This window comes from Buteo buteo, chromosome 26 (assembly GCF_964188355.1).
Source record: "Buteo buteo chromosome 26, bButBut1.hap1.1, whole genome shotgun sequence".
NCBI classification, from domain to species: domain Eukaryota; kingdom Metazoa; phylum Chordata; class Aves; order Accipitriformes; family Accipitridae; genus Buteo; species Buteo buteo.
In genome coordinates, this window is record NC_134196.1 from 3,619,230 (window position 1) to 3,644,285 (window position 25,056).

The following is a 25,056-nucleotide window of genomic DNA, read 5'->3' on the forward strand; positions in this document are numbered from 1 at the left end:
AATGGGATTAGCAGGGATCAACCCATATTGTTCGATGCAGTAGCACAGAGCTATTGCACTGAATGTAGAATAACAGACAGTTTTGGTTTTGGGTTTTTTGGAACACCATCAAATTATTTAGTGACCAGAAACCTATATGTAATTAAATCTGCCTTAAAAATTATATTCGTCATAATTGGCTTCTGGGTGAGGAAGTATCGCCAAACATAACGCCAGATGCATAAACCATAAAAATAAAGGGACCAGTGAAATGCCTAATATACATCTGAAGCCTTATGAACTGTGGACTGTATGAAGTATACTTTGGGCTATTCTTTTATCTAAGTACAGAAGCTTTTCGTGGTCTCTAATGTTTTAACATAGAAAAGCAATTAGTTGGATTTGTTGTTTCTTTTTCATTCTGTCTTGGTTCAAGCACACTAACAACGTGCCAGCTCGCTTTTTTAATTCTAGGTTCTATCTTAATATATGTATTCAGATTAATATTAAAAACACTAAATGGTAATTTCTAGCAGTTGACAACTAAATTTGCTCCTGAAATTTTTCCTTGCCATTGACATACTAATGAAATTTGGCTAGAAGTAACATCCAAATCATGCATATTTAAAGCCCAATTAACTGTAAAATTTATGCAAATACTTGAAATACGTATGAATATGCTCTCTAATGAAAGCGAAAAATGTGGCCTTATTGTCTAATATTATGACATTATCACAAACCCCAAGCATGCTTTTAAGAATAATTTCAAGATATCTTCAAAAATATGTCCACAGCTCTTGCATTAATATATTAAGTAACTTGGAAAGCCATTCTATGTTGCCAGTTTTTATTTTTATATATAGATATATACACATATACATACTAAACCAAAACAAGTGAGGTTCTCATAGAAATGGCTTCATGAATTTCTAGAATAATATTTATCTTCATTTGGTCTGTTTTAGCTCAGCGATGTGATCATAGGATCCAGTCTCACAAACACTTGCATAATTTTTTTGTAATTTTACAGGTGTGAGTAATAATGGAAGGATCAGCTACAGTAAAGTGCGTAAGTGTTTTTTAGGTTTAAGGCCTTAATGACTAGTTAATACTCTGATAAGAGGAATGAATGTTTATAAAAATTGACACATTGCAATACTGTCTCAGAACATCCAAATGTCTTTGTAGTTGTAGTCATTTCATATAATCTTCAGTACAGCTGAGAAACTCCCATTCCATCTGCTATGTGTGATTCCTTGAGTATGGAAGGAAAACAGTGTGTTGCAACATATTTTCAAGACAATGTTCTTGAATTGAAAATATGAGCACAGAAATACTTACTGGTAATAAATCAATAACACTTCTCTGTTGATTTTGAAGGAAACTATCAATATAAAAATGGGGGGGGGAGAATAAAATGCCCAGAAGTGCTAGAGCTCATTCTACAGCTACAGATTAATGCAAATAACTGGCAGTTGTCGCAGTTAAATATTGAACCTTGTACTGTCCCTTACACCGTACTGACGATTTTTTATTATAGTCTGTATGTACACTTCTGTGCTGTGGCATACATCAATTTTTGTTACTACTGTTCAGTATAGTTTCTCCATCCCACATACACTGCACGACATAGTGTTCTTTCTTCCCTTCTGTTTTAATTTGCTTCTTCCCACAAAACCTGGAGGCTCTATTCGTGTGTGGAAGTGCTTATAAAGTGAAATGAGCATGGAAATTCAGTGCCTGAAAGCATGCTGCAGAGACCCGTAGTCTCTCATAAGTCTGCTCATAAGTGTTTTCCTTCTCAAGCAGAACACGGGTTTAGCAGGAGAACATGATGCTTAGATGCAGAAGTGGACTCTCTAAATACACCAAATTTCTGCTAGCATAAACTTACTGATGGATATGTAGAGATTTCTTCTCAAACGGCATGCAGATGGGCTTGTTAAGTACAGAAAAGTAAAATACACGTAACTAGCCAACACACAGTTATTTCTGAAAGTAGGGCAAAAAGGAGCCATATCCTCTGTTTCCTGATGTGGTTGGCAGTGCTGCCTCACAGATGTTTGCGTTGGGAGCTACAGGGTAGTTGTGTGTGGGGACGCAAGGATGGAGGCCAGGGATACTTGTATCTTGGCTACGACACTGACTCACACTGATTTAAATTGTACCTGAAAGAGTGTTCTGAAGGATTTAGTGTAGTGTGATGCCTTCTGCAGTTATGGTTTTTAAAGGGAAGATCAGTAACTGGTGATGGTGTGTCTTGCATACATGATTGGAGGTATGGGACTGCCGTGCTTATGTTCCAATACATGTTCTGATGACCAAAATCTTTTAAACAGTATGAAATACATAAATCTCAAAGGCAGGTTTTTGGCTTTGAATATATTTCATTTAATTGTGATCTTCTTTGTCTTCATACCTAGACTGAAGGCAAAACCTCATGGTATGTGAAGTCAACTTTGAAATGCCTTTTTGTAGTGTTTTTTACATGTCTTGATCTCCTTTTTTGCCTTGTGTATTATCTCTTGGTTTTGTAGTTTAAGCAGACTCTTTGGAAAAATTTCTGTCCTTTTTGCCCCAAATTTAAAAAAGAAACAAAAAACTTCACAGGACATTACAGTGCCATTTTAATCATTGAGATACTTCATTTCTGGCATAAACTTGAAGACTGTGTTTCTTTAGGTTTCTGTCAGCATATTTCTTCAAACGTGCTACCGATATTTTTTGCCCTGTGTCTTCCAAGTGAAGAATGTTTGGTCTGGACATGACTGCTGTACTCAAATGGATTAATTTTGAGGAATGGGAGGAATCCCTTGAGGTTCTGCGAAGCTTTTAATATTGTAATAGTCAATAGTATGAAGGTTTCATCTTATTATTTAATGAATGAATACAGTTTTAAGTGGTATTAAGTGGTTGCTCTGTTTTTACAATGACTTAATGTTTTCCTGCGTATCACATAATGGAGTCCAAGGAAGCAACCCCATAAAATAGTGCATAAATATACAGTATTTTATACAGTGCTCCTCATGCAGCTCCCTGAGAGTACAGATACAGCAAACATATAGCTGCTTTGGGTTATTCTTCTGTGGGAGCTATCACCTGCAATCAACTAATTTTACTGAGTGGGTCTGACAGCCTTACAGCAGTGTAATAAATATTGTACAGTGCAGCATACCAGCTCGTAAGATGTCAGAAATTCACCTGCTTACATTCTACAATTTCTGAAGAAATAAAGGGCTTCTTGACAACAGCTTCTTCAGGAAAGCAGTTTGTTCAAACTATTTTGTATTGCAAGTCCAAAAAAACCCAGCCTTTATTGCCAATAGACTTGTAAAAATTGTGTAATCATTAATAGAGCATACATTCAGATTAGTTAAATGAATTTGTAGTAGATGATGGCAAAATATGATTAAGCTATACGACAGTAGCATTTGAGACAGTCGATACTAATAATTTTAAAAGGTCATCATGATGCATTGCAAGCTTCATGAATGCAAGGCAGTTTAGGGAATGAATATTTAGTTTCACATATACAGAGTTCTGACACTTGCCCATTCTCTATCAAAATGGAAAAGAAAAAACCAACCAACCAACCTTGGAATTTTTCTGGAGCAAGGGTGAGGTCAAGGTGGGTGGAAAAGAAACTGCGTAGAGTCCTGCCCTATAAAAAAGGGTAGCTGATTCTCAGGACATTTAGTGAGATTTTGTTACAGTTGAGCCGGTCCAAAGTCAAGCTGCAGCTAGAAGTGGCAAGTGAGGTTCTGCCTCCACCCTTCTGTCGACACCCGCGCTCTGCATGCCCTGTGATGATCTAGTTCAAAAACCTAAATCAAAATTACACTTCTTTTTTGGTAGGGGAGGACCTTGAGCCACCTTTTTGGTAGCAGCGGTGAATTGTGGCGGGCTTGCTGTCACACAAAAGTTCATCCGTACTTAGAACATGGAGCATGCCTGGGTTCAATCCCCACTACGTACCCAAATCAGAGATCATAAATGTCTCCAATATCTGTCTTATTTTGATTAGAAAAAATTCCTCTTGTGTACCTTATTTGTGGGAAATTAAAATACATATTTATGATGTGGTTTCCATGTCCAGAATCGATAGTGATTACTAAATAATACATTTTCTTGCAGACTTATTCAGCTCTATCAGAGATGCTTGATTTAAGGGAAAATGTCACCATGTATGACAGGTGATTTTGATTCTTTATTAAAGCTAGCTGAAGCAAATTCCATTCCAAAATTTAGGCAGTGAAATCTGAAAGCCGGCTTGGTCTTTTTGTCACGTAATAGAGATACTCGTGGGACATAAAAAAAGAAAAAGAGGTACTTGAATATGTGGTATTATATATTCATAAAATGTGTTTTAAAATGCATTTACACTCCTAATGAAAACACTTTCTTTAATCCACCAGCTGACTGACATGTGACAGTATGTCAGTTGCTAAGGCCTTGCATAGACATGCCAGGCAATTCTGCAGGCTCTCTGGAGCTCAGATTAAGTAAATCCAGTTAAGTAAATCCAGCACAGGAAAGAAAGTGGTGGTGTGGCTCTTTGTTAAGATAGATGGACAAGGAAAAGAAACATTGGGGATTTATTGAAAAATTACTTAACTTGGGAGTAATTTCAGGTCAGAGTTTATGATTAATTTAAATTGCAGTTAAAGGAAAAAGAGGAGACCTCTTTATAAGCTCATAAAATAGTTGGTTTTAACTAATTCCACAGACAAGCTTCGTGGTTATATACACTATTGTTCTACTTGACTCTGGCAGTTCTCATAATTATGAAATAAAAAAATCAGTTCCACTTATGTTCAAGTATAAATTTCTGTCACTTCACAATTGAAAGATTTCAGCGGCTCATTTGAGTTATTTTCTGTTGTTGTATGTTTGTTAGCATTGGTGTTGGCATTATTTCAAACTTATCAAAGCAGTGGTACCTTACTGGGTACTGTATTTTCGTAAAATATATGTGTGTATTCTAAAACAGATCAGCAACATAGTCTAGCAACTCTAACACTATTAGCCAGGCTGGCTGTATTTTAAACAGTATTTTCTTTGAATAGTGCTGTTGTAGTTATTTTGCATTATGCCAATAATAACGGAAGTTGGAATGGTAGGATGCGAGAAATACAAGAAAATGATCCAAATTAAATAAAACGGCAGCTCAGCATTTGCCAAACTTGAAAATCAAGTAATACAACAGTGCACAGTCACCATGCATTGCCCAATTTTAAACCTTGCTGAAGATGCACACTTAAGCAAGATAACATGGATGTGGCATTAAAAAAAAAAGTATGTGTGTATATTATATGTGTGTGTGTTTGTGTGTATCTATATTTATATATAAAATTTTTAAAAAGCAGGACACATTCATATTTCAATAAGTGTTCAGAGGCATTGAAAAGAAAACCATGTGTTCATCCTGTACACCAGTATAATATTTATAAACATTCTCATTCAGAATGTTTGACTCGTAACTTCTTTCACATTTGAAGACTAGATTTGCGTGATAGCTTAGGTTGCATAAGAAATGTAAGAATTGAAATTGCATTCCTTGAAAGATGAGTCAAAGATGAAGTTATTTTCTAGCCAAAATAAGAAGAGAATATAATAACAACTGACCAAATACAATTAAAAAAGAACCACTGAGAAGTCTCTCTTTCGGCTCGCTTTCTGTATTTGTAAATTTTATCAGTTCGGAATTACAGGTTATAGAGCAGGGTGAGGAGAGAGAGCTAGAGATAAATAATTAATAAGGCCCTTGCTGGAATGTTGTGCCAGCATGAGCCAACACGAGCGAACTGCCCAGGTGCTGCAGAAATCTTGCTCCGTAAGGACGGCTGGAGTTGTGCCTGTCTGTTCTCCAGTCTCTCGAGGATGACATTTGAGGGCAGGTCTAAGATTAGAGCCCAAAATATAACGCTATTTCCCCAGAGTACCGTACCGGTTTCTAGTTCAGAGACTTCATGAACTAGGCAAGTCTCTGCGCAGTTAGCAACCCCGAGCAGATTTCTTGTTCAGTCTCCCCTTGAGTCTTGCAAGCGTCTGATCGTCGCGTAACATCCTGCGGCGAGGAGTTTCCACGGACGGCGTGGTGTGAAGAACCAACTCCATGTGCCGTATGCAGCCTGCCACGGCTGGCTTTTTAGTGAACAACTCGCTTTTATGCTGAGGGTGGGGTGGTGGGTGCCGCTGATTCCTGGGTGCCCTCTTCAGCCCTCCTGCAAGGCGGTGGGTTGTATCATACTTCTGCAGTCTTCATCTAGTTGGGAGAGGAAGACCAGAACTGTGCGTGATACTCAAAATGCAGCAGATCCATCCACTTGCAGAGCGGCACAGTGATTTTTCTGGTGGTTTTCTACTGCCCTCTTAACTTCTATCATTTATTTTGGCTGTGGCTGAATATTAAACCAATAGCACCATGAAAATACCTACTGTGGTACTGGAAACACTTCCATCATGTCAGCTAAGCCTTTGAGCGGTTACTGCGTTATATTTACCAAGTACAGTGACACTAACGTAAGGAATGTTTGTGAGTTTTATATAGGGAAACATTTTTTTTAGAGACAAACCAAACCTATAATCAAAGAGATAAAATTATAAGAAGCAGTTTATAGATGTTTGTAGTAAAGGCATTTAACTTTTACAGTTTTGACTCATCTTATTCAAGACCAAGCAGTTGCACTAAATTCACATCTTAAAAACTGCAGCGCTACCCTTTAAATGTAGTGATTCAACATATTAATAACCCTGAAAAAAAAATGAATTCATGTGAATTAAATGAAATTGTAACTTAAGAAGAATTTCTGGGACCTCTTTGGACAGAGGGAGTTAAATACTTTTTTTAAAAGCACTTTCCTTAAATCTTGTATCTCATAAATGCACAAAAATAATAATAAACAGTCTTGTGCATTCACTTCCAGCAAGACTTTGCTTGCTTTTCAATATTTGTTCCAGCTTTTAGCCATTACTGTCATGTTTGCAGGGAGGAGGCAGCACACAGTGCACAATTCATGTGAGTGTTTCTTTAAAAGTTTCTAGCATACAACAATGCGAACTTAACTGTATCTAACAACAATACTTTTCCAGACCATAAGCCTGTATGTTATACTATCATAAAATGCCATATGATCCCTCTTTTTTGTCAATTAATGTGTACTAGGATTCTAAAAAACATTTGTAAGTATTAATGCCTCTCTTAGTCAGAAGTATACTAGTAATCTGAGAGTTTTTATAACCTTCATTTTATTGTTGGTAGTTATGCATGTCCTACTAGATGACCTAAATTGTTGTTGCTAAATTTTATAATGGGCTCCATAATTTAGAACAATACTTGTGACAGTACGGGAAGGTAATAGTTGCCTATGATGGCAAAAGTTATTTCTGTATAATTGTATCTTATTATGTCAACCGTTTGTCTTTCATTTTTATATAAATTTGCTGTTTCCTTATTAATGTGATCTGTGTTTACCCTTATATTTGAGCTGCGTTTTTCATATGTTGGGATATTTTAGGAATTTTCTTTTACACTGTAAAATATGTGCAAACCTACCAGTGCTGTGAGGAAAACAAATTTTTTAAACAATCGTCTCTGTTCATCACACTGTCACGTTAGTAATGAACATAAAGCTCGATCTCTGCTTAGTGTATTCATGAACTCAGGCCTTCTTTACACACTCCACAGCTCATGGAGGCAGATTAGTTTTATCGCGAGTAGACAAAAGCCATAACATACAAGGGAAATGATCAGCTCTGTGCCCTGTGAATGCAGCTATAGTCCACATGTGTGCCTGCGCTCCAGCGTGGTTAATGGTACCGGCATCCTCAGCGGCCGCGGATGTATGGAGGTGGGTATGGGTGGCCGCGGCGTGTACTGTCACGTTCGCGGGCAGAGTTCTGCTTCCAGCCCTATGGCCCTGTCCCGTCACTGTGCTGCCGTTGGTGCTTCTCGACCTTTATCCTGGCATCTTCAGTTTCTCATTAGGATGAGAAAAGTAATGTTTATTTTGATGCAGAATTTGCACACACACGAGAGACTTATCTTTCCACGGGAGATGCATTTTCAGTAACCAAGCATCAGTCTGTCTCCGCACTTTGCTCAGGGTTTAAGTTACCCTCCAAAGTGTAAGGCTATTGACGCTAGTGGCAGAGCTAAAAAACGTTTGAGTGATTTTTAGCAGTATATTTCTGTATTAACAACAACAACAAAAATCTGAGAACTTTCTTCCTAGCTTTATTATTAGGGCTTCAAAACAAAACAAAACAAAAAACTGAGGGGCTTTTGCTTTGCTTGGTGTAGCAGGGCCTGGTCAAAGGGAGGAGAGTTTTACTTCCCAGACTTCCCAGAAAAAACATCTCTTTGAGTTGGCTCTCTTCTTTCATAAAAAACTTAGTTTTAGAAACGATTCAAATGCAGTAGAATTACATGTTTAATATATATTATTTATTGCTTATATATGGAATACAAATGAAGTAGTAACTTTAAAATTATGCAAACTAGCCACTAAAACCCACCAGGCATCATAGTTGTAACCGGTGATGACTGTCTCAACAGAACAAACTATGTACTCATCGGGTATTTGGATTTTCAGTGCTGCCATTCATTTGTTCAGCACTGCGTGGAAACTCAGCATGATGTCTGTAGTCTAGAAACTAGATCAAATCGAAGATCAGTAAGAAAGTTGGAAAGCAAAAAGCAGATTTTAATATATAAAAAACAAAAGCAGTAGTTGTGCTGTATGTGAACCTGTTTCCTGTCATGTGGAAGTAGTAATAGATTCTATGCAAAAATTGATGAGGAATTTGCTACCTGCTGCCCTAGGATAAATCTGCTGTTGAAGGCACACAACAAGGAAGCTGATACCACCCTTAAAAGGGTTGATGCAACGTATTAGAAACAGAAATAAGGATTTGGGACAGAGATGTGCAGAGTTTTGAAAGTGAAGACGCTGATCGTACTTCATGACCATTATACACAGATGTATGGTGTATTTTTCCTTATGTTCACCCGTGTTGAAGCTGCATTTATGAAGGATGCTAACTGAAAGATGCAGGCAGGTTCGTGACAGTGCTGATGTGTCCTTTCACATACTGTTTTCTGCTTGAGGCGTTGGGGTTTTTTGGCTTTTATTTTTTTCCCTGAAGCAGCTGAGTTAAAAAGGTTTTTTGTCTTACTGTATTATGTTTAAAAAATAATTATGCAAGAAATTTTTGCATATAAAGTCACTGGCCTGTCCTTGGGTAGTTCTGCCAGACCAATCATAACAATATATCCTAAAGGTTTTGGTACACGTGGGGATGGAGAGGGGTTCCCTTCAGGATCCTGCTTTCCTTAGCTTATTAGGTATCTGTTGCTGGTTTTTTCCTTCACCATTGAAATTCTGCTTTTCATAAAATAACTTCTCCTAGCTATATTATGCTTCTTATCTTATTTTGGAAGGGCAGGCAAGATTTTGGGGTCCCTGCATGTGAGAATATAAGTCGGGGTGATGAAGGAGCATCCCGGAGTGCTCCCTGTCCCAGCAGGCGTGAGTGAAGCTCTGAGCGGATCCAGCTGCCTTTCGCCCTGGGACCAGTGGCTCCAGGAACACTCGGGAGGTGCTGCTCGGTTCAGTAGCGCTCGTGCTGCAGTTGCTCAATGCGTGGTTGCTGCCTTTTCTGTCTTCTGAATAATACCAAACAACACGTATCTGTAGTGGTAGTAAGAATCAAATAATGGAAAAATGAATCTAAAGTGTTCTGGCACATCCTCTGGGTACTTTTTCTGTAGTAAGAGTATTTCTTCTTTAATTTCTTGTATGAATGACTTCCTCAGTGGTTCTGAGAAGTCCAGTTTTGTGACAGTCAATACAAGCTGACATCTATTCTGCTTCTTGTTGGGGTAAAAAATCCTCTGTGTTTTTAGAGTTAGACTGCTGCTAGTACCATGGCAATACTTGAGTGCTAGTCCATGTGTGCAGAGTCAGGTTGCTGAGACAACACTAACACTCAATTTCTGTGCACATTTGTATATAAGATTTTAAAATTTTTAATGTTTCATCTTTTTTAGAAAGTGTTTATCAATAATAATTTTTTTAAAAAAATCTTGCAATCCTGGGTTTAAGTCTAACTACAGTGAACTGTTTGAGACACAGTCCAATAGAAAGCCAGAATAACTCATTGAATACTTAATTATTCTGATACCCTTTAAGTTAATAACTTTTAATTATGGCATGACAGCTCTGGTGGGTATAGTCGGGTATGTTTCCTTGTAAGGATTTCCACTTGCTACTAGTGACCCTCAAGAATTTTGAGAGGGAGAATATTTCCAAAGGCTTATGGTTGAATTTGCTCATGTGAAATGATCTACCAGCTGGTCTTTTTAAATTATGGTAAAGATGAAACATTGTGCAATAAGACAAATCATTAATTCAGAATAAAATAACTATACTGATATTAAAAGCTATGTTCGGGTTTTATTCACATTTTTAGACTGTATGTTCAGGTCATTTGACAGAATTTAGTCAAATGAAATTTGGGTAAGAGTAAATACCATGTTTTGTATTAATTTGTTAATAGAGAAATGGCAGTAGTATGATGGTCTACTGTTAGTATGAAAGAGAATCTTACCAGAGTGGTGATTTCCTGTCTAGTAACTGTTTTTTTCTTTTTCTTTTTTTTTTTTTCCTTCTGGCATGTTCCTGACACTCCTACTTGCTTGTGGGAATGAATATTTTGATCCTTATGAATTGTAGAGCCGATTGTGAAGAATGGCAGGCCTCCAACGTCTCACAGCATGCACTCATTTCTCCACCAGTACACAGGATCCTTCAAGAAGCCCCCTTTACGGAGACCACATAGCGTCATAGGGGGAAGCCTCGGCTCTTTCATGGCAATGCCCAGAAACGGGAGCAGATTAGGTAATTTACTGCCTTGTTTGTTTAAGTTCCTTTTTCTATGAAGAATAATGGCTGTATTGATTCTTAGCAAGAGATATGGTTATTCTGATGCTTTAATAAATCTCTGGGAATGCGGTAATCTTTTTCGGGAGTTGTTGGAGAAACTTGTTTTTAAGGTACTGAATGTCTCTTAAGGTTTTCAGGAAGAAAGCAGTTGCAAGAACAGGCGGTGACCCATGAATTTTTGACAAGTTGCAAAGTTACAAAAGTTACAAAATATTCTTTCTTAATACATTGCAAGAAACCTGTGTGTCTGTCTCAGTTAAGCATTGGTGAGAACTACAATGAATTGAATATGATAAAAACAGAGAATAGTCATCCTACATGTGGAATTTAAAAAGAACTGGTATATTATTTAGAGTTCTCATTATTATAAGAAAAAGAATTGTTTTTTTCAGTGATAAATGAAGGCAACTCAACTATAATTATCTTTTTGTTGTGGTCCCGAGCTATATTTGTGGTTCTGTGGGGCAAATAAGTTACAAATTCTTTTTTCTTCTCCTTCAAGTAATTTGTCATGTTGCTGCCTCCAGTCACCATTAGTGTTTTACCCTGCTTTTATGTTATTTTAAATTGTGCTTAATTAATTGATACTAGAAAATGAGAGCAAGTCATAATTTAATTAGAATTTTATGAGTTTTTCAATCTTCTGCCCTCCTTTAGAAGTGTGTGATAAACTGATCTTCAAGATTAAACTATGAGTCTTCAAGATAGTAGCCAAACCACTTATATCCTTCTCTGCTGTAATATTACTCATTATGTTCAAAACCTTGCCTTTTTACTGTTTGTGCTATCATTCAAACTGAAAAAAGAATTCTGTCCTCTTGAATGGACTTTTGCAGCTGTTGTTACCACAGAAGAAAACAGGTTTTAGTGTGTACAGTTTGACTACCATATCAATTCCTGATTTCACTTAAGTCCTACACACTTTATTTTTTTTCTGCTTTGCCTAGCCAAGCTTTGCTTAAGTTGCCAAGGATCTAACAAGAAGACAAAGCTTAAAAAAAAACCAAACAAACAAACAATTGTGTACTTAAAGAAATCTCTGGTTAGGATTTAGTCTTGGATGGATTACTTTTCAAATCAGATGTATACAAACTGTGCACAGGAACAGCAGGTTGCATACTTCTGCACTCTTGTTCTTGTGTGTTGCCTTTAAAAACATTCTATAGCATTTTAAAATGTAAATCTACCAGTAACTTAATCCTCTTCAAAATTTCACTATGAACTTCAAATCAGCCTTGTCATAGACAGTTTTTGGTTTCTTTTAATGATTTTTCAGTTTTGTCAAAGCTTTATTTTTCACCTGAAAAAAATACTTACATATTAAGTATTGCAGAGGAATGCCATCAGTTTTATTTTTCTCAGGTGATCAAGTTTTATAAGTGATCAGGTGTTTAAATAGTACTCATAATTTTAATATGTTAGTCTGTAGGAAGTGCTATAATAACTTGTTTTAAATAGCTAGAGATTCCTGTAGAATTTGTAATTTTGTTGAAGTAGTATGGAATAGATTTACTGAATGTACGTATGTATATATTAAACCTCGCTTTTTGCTTTGGATGCAATGATGCCATTAATGTTGGTGGGGGGTTTTTTTCCCCACTCATTTGATGCAAATTTAAGCTACTTTTACATGTTATCTAGTGGTAGATAGCGCAAGTACGAGCATATACAAGCATAATTACTAATGTTCTTTCTGCTCCTTCTTCACATCTTTCCTGCTTTTGTTCCTGCCATATGAGAATGGTTATTACTCAGCAGGATGCTGAGGTTTTCTCTGTTGGGATGACATCAGAAATGAAACGGTCAAATATGCTATACTACATGAGACTTTTTTTCTTTGCTTTCTTCATTCATCCTCTTTTCTTTCCACTTTTCCCTCTGTTCTAATGATGGAAAAATGCTATCTGAGAGATATCCTTGAAATATCACAAAATCATGGCAGTTAAAGGATGGTTATTTGGTTAAAAAACAGATTAAAACAAGACCTGCCACAGGTACATCTTCATGCTGCTTGCTTTTGAATGAGATTATCAATATAAAAATTGGTTGAGAAGCCTGGGAGGATTTTGGAGTTTTGTTTGCTTTCTGAGCACTGAACATGAGTTCCTGCTGTTTTGGTTGTTTGCTTTCTGAGCGCTGAACATGAGTTCCTGCTGTTTTGGTAACGTGTAAAATCCAAAAATATTTTTTAAAGAATTCCTACTTGGAAACATCTCTGTTAGCTTTAGGTTTTGTAAAATGTTTTGTAAAGACAAAAATTCTGAACTGATCTCTAAAAAGTGTGCCTTTGTTTAAAATTTTGTAGTCATTTTTAATTTAGTATTCAGTTATCATGATGATTTTAAATAACATAGATCATTCTCAGGCCAGATTGTGAATCAGCCATGCCACTGATGCAAATGAAGGTCTAGCTGAGTTTTTTTTAGCTCACGTATATCTATACAGCTTCTAAAGTCTTGCACCTCCAGAAACATTTAACTGCTGCAGTCCATCGTGGAGCCAGAGCTAATAAACCCTTTTTGGACCTGACCTGGCTGAATGCAGAGCCAACTTAGTTGTCCTGGTTCCATTATTTATATTACTGGGAACACTGGGGAGACGCTTGCAATGTGCAAAGCCAACTGATGCTGATCCTTCTGGTGCACCTCGGTAGCAGCCAGGGGAGAGCTTATCCTGATTTTGCCTGTTGTGTTGATAGAGTTATGGAGAAGTTTTGTTTCTTTGTCGTAAATACTGAAATTGAAAGGAATGATGTTTCCATACAGCTTTCATACTTTGGTAATGTTAACAGCAAAGGCAATTTTTCACTGTGGCCTTCCTCAATTTGGATTGTTATTACTGAATCTAATCGTAAGCTGTAGCCACTTCATAGAAAAGTAAGCTTTGGAAGAGTGCACCTTGGAAGGACTCCAATACGCAGGTCACGTGATTATTTTTGTAATCATTTGAAATAAGATGGAAAGATCATGCAGTCTGACTCACTACTGACTAATTAGTGGATATTACTTTAGCTCACTTGGAGGAGTTTTCATTTGCTGCACTGTAGGTTTCCTGTATGAATTTCTTCTGTGGTGCGTTCCTCCCAGCTGAAACGAGGACAGCCTTTTCTTTTAAATGTACTTCCATAGTTTCCCTGTTACATTGTAGTCATCCACAGCTTTTCATTACATGGCCATACTGGATATTTAATTAGATATGTAGAGTACATTAACATAAACACCTGTGTGAGAGAACAGCTTGCGTATTCGGTGAAAGCAATTCAGTAAATTCCTGAACTATTAAAACCTCTGAAGACCATGCAAGCTGGCTTTGGTGCAGGTAAACTTGCCTATAGAAAAGCTTAGTGAAATTAAGGAAATATTTGCATGATTTTCATCATTGCTTAATCAAATATTATCATCATGCACCTGTGTAAAATGATTAAAATGACTAAGCTAATGCCTTATTCCTGGGTTTATGCTGTTAAAATAATGAACATAAGGCTCTGCTAATGTCTTTTTAACTGAATAAAATAAAAGGACACATTTATATTAGATGATAACACAGTCAAGATATTTTTAAAAAGCTTAAAAGTATCCCTATTTAGAATATGATTAAAACGTGTGCAAACCCTTGTAGATAGGAGCGGTTGGGTATTTAGCCCATCAGAAATTTAGGCATGTGCTTAGTGATAGATTTTTGGATGCTACAGCCAGTATCCTGCTTAAAGCCTTTTGGTTATGGGTATGTAGTTTATCCAGACTTACCAGAATTAATCATATCACAGCAGTATTCAAAATAGACTGACCATCATCTTATTTAAGTCTGATATACTGAGTTTTTAACTTAAGTGGTACAGACCCACTTTGTCTTTACATTACTGATTTATAAAGAGCGAAATCTCCCTGCACGTATGTTATCTGCCCTAAATGTATGGGTTTGTGTTACTAGTTCTTGAAATAGTCCCTAGCTGTGTATTACTGCATAGGTGGTCATCTTAGTAGAAGAATTATCTTTGTTAACTAGGATGCTCTTTGTAGTTCTGAGAGTTGCATTTCAAAGTGTCATTTTTTTATAATAATTTCATAATACATATGCTTTTGTGAATCGAACATTGTATTTTAAGATAAAAAGTATGACAGTATCAATCACATGATTACTTTAGTAAGTGTCAGTCTTTTTTTAGAAAGAAATTATGTAATTGCTCCATGGCTTAAAATACAGTACTACTTTAACTTCGTCAGTCTTATTTTGTGAGGTTGCCCAGATAACTGTCTCTTGTCTAGTTTCTCTAAAGAAAATAGACTTTGGGGCCCAATCAATGGGCTTGTACTAACATGAGGATAAATAGATTGGGGAGCAATTGTCAGTAGCTGTTACACTTAATTTTACGAACAGAATCTTGAGAGCTCTAATTGCTAAAATGGATTACATGACCTCTCAGAAAAGTATTTTAAAAGAGGATTTTTATTGAAGAACTGATACAGTGAATGTGCTGTTTGCCAGATACAGCAATGCTAGCACAACAGCTTTGCTGTGAGTAGTGTTTTCAATAATGCTTTTACATTACTAAAAATAATTTCCTACAGTTTGCTAGATATTTTTAAAAAGACAGCTATCAAGTGACTACAGAGAGTGAAAGATTTCTTAGCGTGTTGGCAGAAGAGAGTCACATTTTGTCTGCTTATACTAAGGGTAAGGCTGATCTTTAGGGACCACTTTCTGAAAATCTTCTCTGGTTCAAACTGTAATGCCTTTAGAAGGACTGATGAGTATTTACCTTGTTTGAAACCAGAAGATTGCTTCTTAATATGCAAGGAATGCAGCTTATTTTTTTCTTATTCAGTCCAAATCTGAGCATGATTTGCAGGGAAGATTCTGATGCAACGAGGATTTTTAATTGAAACTCAATTTTGATCCTCATTGCTGCTGGAAAATTTGCTTTGTGCATGAGATGAATGCTTAATTACAGTACTTTGAGTTAAAAAACATGGGGCCAATAACTTAGGAGTTAATCTTTTTGTATCCATTCTGTTTTCTGTAAAAGGAAATTCTTTGTACTGAGGAAGAATTTGATCCTTTGAAGTCTACATGATTCTATGTTAGCCAAACTAGACAAACATTTTAGAAGATGTGCTGATAACCAAACATTAGCCTGAAGGTGTTTTGTTTTTTGTTTTTTTTTCTAGAAAATCCAGCTTTCTTGCTTGTTGATAGTGATTAAACCTGCATTTTCTCTTTTGGTTTTGTTATTGCTGTAATGCTGTGCAAATGTTAAATATTTTTAGGCATGTTGGTGGTAAGGCTGAATTGAGCTCTGTGTGTTTTGCTAATACTAGCATTTTTTTAGGGGTAGAATTCTGAGATTTTTAGTTGTTCCTCTGTACAAGATAATGCTTAATACCAAGGATCAGGAGAGGGCAGGAAAACTGCTGTCTTTTGAAGCACCTCCTTTATATGTGTAAGTATTTAATCTTTCTAGTAATTTGGAGTTCAAATATTTCAGCGGTGATGATGGAGCATTACTCCTAGTGAATTGCTTGTATCACCAGTTTCCCATTGTGTGTCCTTTGCAAGTCATTTGGCTCTTAATGCTATTAATGACACCACCTTGATCATCTCTTCATTCATTACCATGTTTGTCTTCCGAAGTCTGGAAGATCCTGTGGTGCTTAAAAGTAATGTATATGTATATACATAAACTCTTTTGTGTGGATGAATCTAGAGGATTGTGTTAAAAGTACCAATTTCTGTTGACATGAAGATCCTGCAACATCACATAGTTTGTTACCTAAATTCCTCCATAACGTCACAGATTTCATTTAATTGCTCCTTAATATCAGGTCCTCTGCTGAATCCACTTGTACATTGTAGGCCTCTATTTAGATGGTCAGAATATGTCCTCTTCCTCCACACATACACACCAGTGGTTTTTATATCTCAAGTGTCCATATTTGGCATTTCTGAAAACAATACCTATACCTCTCAGGTTTTTTTAAGCTTTCTGAAGATACGTTTAGGTTGCTAACATCAGGTAGTCTGATTTGAAAACGTTAAATATTCTCAGTAATGTTTTATATCCAAGAGCAAATAGAAGAGGTAGCGAGGGAGTTCAGGAACTGAAGCTGTGAGGGGAAGGTGGCTTATAGGAATTAAAACTGGGATTGGACTGTCTATCTTTTGTTTTGGAAAATTGAGTTCTCCTGCAAACCAAAGAAGAAAAATAACGATAAAGTTTGTGTAGAAGTCCTATAAAGTAATCTTGTTCATTTTGTGGTTCCTGAGCCATAAGAAGTATATCAAGACTACCATGAGTGTGATGAGTCTTTGACTTTGCCATATAACCCAATGCACAGTAATGATACAGTTATTTTCCATCTGTACAAGAGAGATGTTTGGTGGAATACTGATTAACTGTTTTCAATTCTTTGGATTATTTTTAAGATATTGTTCATGAAAATCTGAAAATGGGGTCAGATGGTGAAAGTGACCAAGCTTCTGGAACATCGTCTGATGAAGTTCAGTCTCCCACAGGTGTTTGTCTCAGAAACCGGATACACAGACGAATCTCAATGGAGGTAATTTACTTTTCATATAAGGATCATTAAATTGACAAGAGAGTTGGGGGTTGCTTTAATTGTTTGTTATAACTGGTTGTCTTCTTGATCAACTGTAACCGTTCTGACATAAATTTCATGCAGAGAGCATAATTTTAATATCACTTAAATTTCTGTCTTCATTCGTCATGCAGAAATCAGATGGTTATCTTGCATTGTTTATGAGCTGTTGATTTTGAAAATCTAAATATATTTTGAAACTTTGATTTTGGGGAAGAATCTGTTAAGTAGCATTTGATTATCTTTTTGTCACATTCTGTGCAATTCACCAAGTATGTTCAAGAAGATATGCTGTTTAGACATTTTTTACTTAAGACTGTTTTCTAATCTTTGTAAAACTAATGCTACAGCAGCGATGGTCCTGACTGCTTCAGCCTTTCCCTCTCTTCCTGTTTTTTAATGAACGGAACTTTACAGGATGGTAAACAAAAGGAGGAAAAGTACCTTATGAATAACTGTGCACATAATTTCCTTTATTTATGAGTCTCATTATGAATACTAGCCACCCTTGTGCTTGCTTTGTTGTCATTTCCCTTGGCGAAGAAAAACAGAACACTTCCCTGTTTCTTGAGTGTATAAAAGTTACAGTTATAACGATGCCTTTGTGACTTGTGACCGAAGCATGTAAAATTTTTTAGTTGCTGCTTTATAGCATACGTACCAATGTGCATAGTTTGTAAGATTTTAAATCTTAGTTCAAAGCCTGATCTCAAATGCAGGATTGGGGAAACAGATCTGGATAAGTTACAGTAGCGTGTACGTGCCAAAAATTTTTTATTTGTGAGGCGTTCTGTTATGCTTGGAATTCCAAGACTCCAAGAATGTAATGCTGATATGATTCCAAGAACTTGTGAATTAGCTGTATTAATTATTTATATCGTTTCTTGCACCTGGGAGATTTTGTCTTCAAATTCCTAAATTTGTATGTTAATCTCAGGTTTGATCTAAAGACTGTTAAACCATTTATTTGGGAGAACTAACGTGGGTCTATTGATTTATGCAGGATGCTTAAATTAAGGAGAAAAAAGTAATTGTGAAAACTTGCACATGAGAATGTATGCTGGAGAAACTAATAATCAAGGAAATTATTTGAAAGGATTATTTACTTTTTGTTCATTGTCCGTTTCCTCTGAATTTTGAAATGCACATTTAGAACAGGAAAGAAATACGGAAATTAATGACACATAATGAAATTGACAAACTGAAATGGAAATGTGTCGTCTTCCAGAGAGGGCTAAGAATCATTAAAGGATTCTCTTTTAGATTAGAATTCAAGATGGTCTAAAAGAAATTACAAAAGAACTCAGTGATTGTCATTAAAGTTCAGGAAATTCCTGTGTAATTTTTCAGAAGGTGTCAAATAAAAGCATCTTTCCATTGGCCTCTTTAATTGTGAAATAATTCTAGTATTACTGTTTAAGAGGCTTTCAGAAGCTTTTATATAAGTTTTGTTTATCCAATGCTAATTTTCTCATTTTTCTCCAAATTCCAAGTGCCTGTTTCTGATTGTTGAAATTAACATTATTTCTTCATTAACTGGCTAAGTCAATGAGAGCACTAATTTTTGGCAGCTACTCATGTACATTCTGTGAGAACTGTAATGTTTTCCCCAAATCACTTCAGTATTGATATGGTGACTTTTCCAATAAGGTTTCAAGCTAATGTCTGCGGACATTCTCACTTCTGAATTTTAAGAATGCTGTCATTGAGTGATGGTTTTGGTTGACTTAATTTTACTTTTTAGAAGGGCTTTGTAGCTGAGTGGGTGGGGGTTTTACCTGTTTGTGCATTCCACAGGAAAAAAACGATAACAATCTTTGTAGCTTTCTTTAAGATACCTTTCTAATCATAATCTTTTCAGTCAACTTTCTTGTTTCCTAAGCGAAAAGGCCTTAAGTGATTACATCATCTGCCAGTCCTTCCCTCCTCCTATTTTTCCCATGGGTCATTTTCTGTCAGTTTCGACAGATGGATAGAAATCTCAGATGCTAATTTTGTATTAATTTCTGTGAAAAAAGCTCTGCATCGGGAGAGATTGCTAATGCATCCACTGCTAGGAAAGATGGAACCTTTATGAAACACTACAGTATCCACATATGAGTTGAGTCTCAAGACGTACATCCATAGAAAACCAGGTTTTACTGTTCGTGGAATGAGATCACTTGCTTCCTCGGCCTTTGAGGGAACCAAATAAAGGTTTCCTCTTGTACCAAATCTTGCCTTCATGCCTTGGGTAATTTGTGCCATGGAGCTGGCTGGTTCAACAGTAGTAATTGATTATGTAAAGAGAAAGAAACAATCTTTCTTGAGACATAAGTTTCTATTATTTCAGTTTTGTTTTGCTGGTTTGTGGGCATCTGTCATCTCTTGGCATTGGGTAGCCTGAGGCCATATTGCCTTTATAGTTGCTTAGGATGAGTTACAGCTGTGTGCTACACATACAGGTTGGAGTAAATTAGAACATGTGTGATAGTGTGTTTTTGCTGTAGTCTGCTGAAGTCATTAGTCGCACTTGAAATCCATTGTAGAATGTATTTGATTAAATATACCTAGTTGGATAAACTCGGTAAAGCAATATTCCTCGTTCTTCCGCATTAAGATGAATGTACCTGTCACATTATGACTGTATCCTTTTTTGTGTTTAGGTTGGCCAATATTCACGGTATATGTAGTATTTTTGTACATAATTTCTTGGTTATATATGTTTGTTTCTCTCTGCTGAATTGACAGAAGTCCTGATTTGTTTTGAAGGTAACTAATTGGGTAAAGCTGAAACCTTGGAGCAGTCCTTTTTACTTCTAAGAACTTTGTGTATCAAACTTTTCATGCTCAGCTTGAACTTCCTCTGAAAATTAGCAGCCCATCAAAAAAACCCTTTTTTTTTTTAAAAAATGCTTGCTAAAAACCATGCATACTATAATCAAAGTGCTAATTACCAATACTGAATATTAGTATTCCTGGGATGTTATGTACATTAGAATATACATTTTGATTCTTGGTGTCCATCCCCACTGCAGTGAAGCGCATAATAAAGCTGCTTTCTCTGTAATTGTTAAATAATTCAGAGCTACAAATAAAATTGTACTGTTGTTGAAGAGCAGACAGATTCTCTTTTCCAGAGTCTATGAAAAATTTTGTTGGGAAAGAAAACCTGATCTTTCTAAAATTTTTTTATACAAAGATATCCTGGAAAATAGACAAGTGCAAAACAGACAACAGAGATGCAACTAGAAAATGTGTTTGTTGTAGCAAAATCTCCATAGAAATAGAAAGCTAAAATTTCCTAACCTTAAGTTGACCTGGTTTAGATAGGAAATCATCACGCTGCAGTGTAACCTAAATATGAAGCATTTTAGGTATGAAGTGGTGATGCTTCAATGAGAAAGAATCCTGCTCCACAATGAAAAATGTGCTGGGGTGAAAACTTTGCATCCTCAGTAGTAGCCATGGAGATACCAGCTTTCAGTCTGTCATCCCCCCCAAATGACATAAAACTGAGGCCAGCATGACTGTTGCAGACAGGGAGATGATACGCATTTGCTTCTGAATTTGACAACACTGCGGTTGTGGGACTAGATTTATTTTTTTTAAATGATTGTTCATTGTTATCATGTGCTTAGAAAACAAAGAGAACATACCAGAATCTCATTGTGTTGCCTAGATAAAGTTTATTTTGCCTGTAATCCGCAGGCTACAAATGGTCCATAAAGCAGTTGCTTTTTTAAAATTTTTTTTTCACATTCCTTCCCCTCATTCGGGAACCATGCTGTCAGGAGATGCAAGCATCTATTGTGTGAGGAATTTGGCTTCAAACAGCTGTTAGGTTTTAATTAAAATGTCTACTAATCTCATGCTAATATTAATGATTACTTAGTAAATCAGTAAAACTGTTTATCAAAACAGATGTATGGAATCATTTTTTTCAAGCAGCAGAAGCAATACAGCCTAAGAATGAATACATGTGTGTCTGTATTTTAAGTGTAGGTGCTTTCATCATGTAATCAGAAACGCTTCTCCAGATCGTGGAGTTACAGCTTAAAGCATTTTCACTTTGATGTGCTGGAAAAGAAGACATGGGCAGTAACGCATTAATATAAATTCATGTTTCAAGCCGTAAGTGTTCACTGGGGGCCCTGTGCCCCTGCACTGGATAGTGAATGCTTCATTATTAACTGTGGTGGATAAAAAATAGGGCGAAACAGTCTGTGCAAATTGAAACATCTGTTTCCCTTTCCCAGAAGTCCAAGGTCTGTCAGTTATCTTCGCATGTGAACTGGCGGAGGGCCATAACCCACTGTTCGCCAGCCTGTTTCCCAGATATTTTATCCTGAGAAACAGTTCTTATCCGTCCGACTGTCACATTAGTGACAGGAGCGTGTTCCAGATCAGGCTGCTCCTACCACACTGCTATAGGGTGTAATTCTCTCCTGGGAGGATTAGCTGCAGGGTTAGTGCTTTTAGCTGAACAGAGAGAAATACAAAGGCTATGAAGTTATCCTGTAGTCATGTGTGTGTTGTACTGGTCACCTTCCAAAAGAAAGAACGTCGGTGAGAAGTAAGTTTTTGGTGAGCTCTAGCCCTTACCAGGGGTGTGACTGGCTCAAGGGTCTTGACGCAGCCTGAGTAACTTGATCTGCTCTTGGTCCAGCTGGGCAAACGTACCTTCTCCAGAGAAAAACACACAGAATTCACTGATGTTTTTCAGCTGACGTAGTGCTAAGATTTTCTGTAGGCTTCAGATTACACTGTGGTTCGTAGGTCTGCATTCACACGTGCAAATAGGGCACTCTTGGCTCCGTTCAATTGTTTAAATTCTGGAACAGCAGACTGGATGGCAGTACTGACCCAGGCTTTTGGTCACGGGCACTACAGTATTTTGTCCTGTCATTAGTTTTGGAAGCAGGAAGCACTATATCAAAGACAGCCTGAGCATTCAGCCCTACGTCTCTTGCCACTCGAGAGGCTCCCGTGGATCCCCGGCAGGCATTAGCACACAGCGCCTTATTATTTTTGTAAACTCCTGCTTTCAAGTTCACATGAAGCTTGATGTTTTTGAAATCCCTCTTCTAAAAACACAACTGCATATTCTAAATTACTAGTATGGTTCTGATGAAACTGATGGACCTCCTTTTTATCGATTTGATTAGCAGACTTGCATTTCCTCTGCAGAAGAAAACTGACATTGCAACAAGAAAAATAATTTCAGCTTGGGTAACAGACAGACTTCTTTAACCTGCCTTTTACTAGATTTTCTAGGGGTAACTGTCTGTTATCAACAATTGATGCTTTTTTCCCCTTCTGTTGGGAACCTTTGTAATCCTGATGCTAAAGTTCTTGCATTCCACTTGCAAATGCTACTTCCCTTAGAAAAGTTACTGCACTAGGCAGTACCCTTTCTATAAGGATGGAATATCTGCTTTTTTGGCTTTGCTTTTTCATAACTTGGCTTGCCTTTTAAGTTCCATTTAAGAGTAGTCTGCTATCATATTGGATGTGTTCAGCCACCTACAAAACACATCTCTAGTAATCACTGGAATGCAGTAGATGAGAAGTCAGTACCTGGGTGCAGTTTCATACCCTGCACTCCAGCCTTGTTATCCCGTCCAGGAAGGTCAGATTTCCAGTTTCCATATTCAAGAAGTTGGTTTATTTTTAATTAGCCAGTTTCTGTATGGGACTTTCCCTTTGGTACTTGCAGCTTTGTGTTGGCGTGAATGGTTTGTGTTAGTAATTAACATTACACAGAACTGTGTTAAGGGTCCAAGTTTGCATTTTTGCAGTGATACGTTCTGTTTTGTTTCTCATGGTGTTTTTTCCAGTTCCCTTCCCCTCCACCCCGTTCTTCTTGTAAGCTGATAAACTTTTGCTACCTTTTTCTTTTGGGCACTTTCTCCTACTACTCTGTTGCAGAAACTGATGAAAACATACAGAAACCTCTGTTTAAAAATTAGGAAGGTGTAGTAGTAAATGAGGCAGAGCTTGCTTTATTAGCATCTGTTACTGCCCAGCACCTACCACTGAGTCAAACAGCCATCAGACCCTGGATTTCAGCAGGGTTTATGTTGAAACTAATGCCACAGAGTGGTATCTTCTTAGGTGATAATTTAGCCAGACAAACAAAATCAGACACGATCTTTTTATGGTTGTTATTATTATTTTTCTTATTCTTCTTTATAGTCTCTAAGTTCACTTCTTTACAAGCTCTCTGAGATGCAGTAAAATAACAAAAAAAAAAAAAACACGCAAGAAGAATTTTGAAGTATTTCTGGCATAATCTGTCACAAATTTCCTGTGTATTTATGCACTTGATGAAAAGAAAATAATATCTCATGTTTGAGCTTCATTTCTCCTTTCTCAGATTTTTCAAAACTGGTTTTGTGTCACATGTATTTGTTTTGTTTTGGTTTCACTGGTTGTGAATAGAAGCTCTTGGAATGCAGTTTCTGAATACTGTATTTGTGCTGAAAAAGTTTCAGCCTTTCACCTTAAAACTTCTGGGATATATGAAGTAAATAAAAAAACTGCCTGTGTTCTTCTGGAAAAAGAATGAAAGAGCAATTTTTATTCAGCTAGTTGAGAGTCTAAGCAACATATCCATGAAATTCTTGTTAAAAGTATTTTGAAGAAGAAATTGTTCAGAATTCATATTTTTGATGGCTTACATGAAAAAATCCTATTGACCTGTAATTCTAATTTTGTGGGTTCAAAAATACTAACTGTTACAAACATTACTGAAAAAATACTTAGAAATGTCTTTTCATAAGTTTTTCGTTGTGATAAATTAGATAAAAGCAAAGCTATCTGCTTGCAATTCTGGTATCTGTGCTTTTAAAAAAATTTTATATTTTTATTTGAGTGGCCATAGCTACTGTAAATATTGGCGATAACTTTCTTGAACCTTCTGGCAGTAAAGTCCTTGGTTTGTTGATTGATGGTAGCAGACGTGCTGGGAAAATGTGACTCCTAGTCCCAAAATAGAGATTAAACCTTAGAATTCTTAATAATATCAATATTACACTGATTGTACTTGGCTCCTTGTCTTTTCCTAGCATTTCAACATCAAATCTGACAAACTATGTTTATGTTGGGGAGGGGGCAGAGAACATGCAGTATCTGTGGTCATTGGTATTTCTTCTGGGTCTGAAACAGCCTGTGGACTCAATCTCATGATAAAATCCCTGAAATACTTTGTGTACTTATCTGATTAGCATATTGGAAAAACCCTCTTGATTTGATTGATGAATGAATTCCATAGTTTGGGTCATTTCTGTCCCAAATACAAAAAGCCACCTGATTCAGTGCTCAAAATTGATGCTTTCTTAAATTGTGTTGCATTTTAATAGACTGGCTGAAAATCAGCATGGACTTACAGAGTGAGAGGTAGCAGTGATCCTTTGTGGATGGGTCTTAAGATTTTCATTATTGCTTCTGACAGAAGAAAAATTTCTTTGATGGCCCTTTCCTCAAATTTAACAGAATAGTAGTTGATTAATTGTGATTGAGTGTTTTCAGTAAAGTAACAACAGCATTCAAGT

The 25,056-nt window shown here is 36.6% G+C and overlaps 1 protein-coding gene across 4 annotated transcripts in view; it reads left to right on the forward strand.

The window, feature by feature from the left end:
• Positions 1–25,056, forward strand: part of CDK17 (cyclin dependent kinase 17) — a 95,043-nt gene that overhangs the window by 42,892 nt on the left and 27,095 nt on the right. For 2 of the 4 annotated variants that reach the window (XM_075057855.1, XM_075057856.1), the window contains exons 3-5: positions 1,010–1,048; positions 10,716–10,880; positions 17,349–17,482. In XM_075057855.1, the coding sequence (XP_074913956.1) occupies positions 1,010–1,048; positions 10,716–10,880; positions 17,349–17,482 (338 nt within the window). The remainder of the gene's footprint in view (positions 1–1,009; positions 1,049–10,715; positions 10,881–17,348; positions 17,483–25,056) is intronic. The other 2 variants (XM_075057857.1, XM_075057859.1) reach the window with 1 other exon arrangement.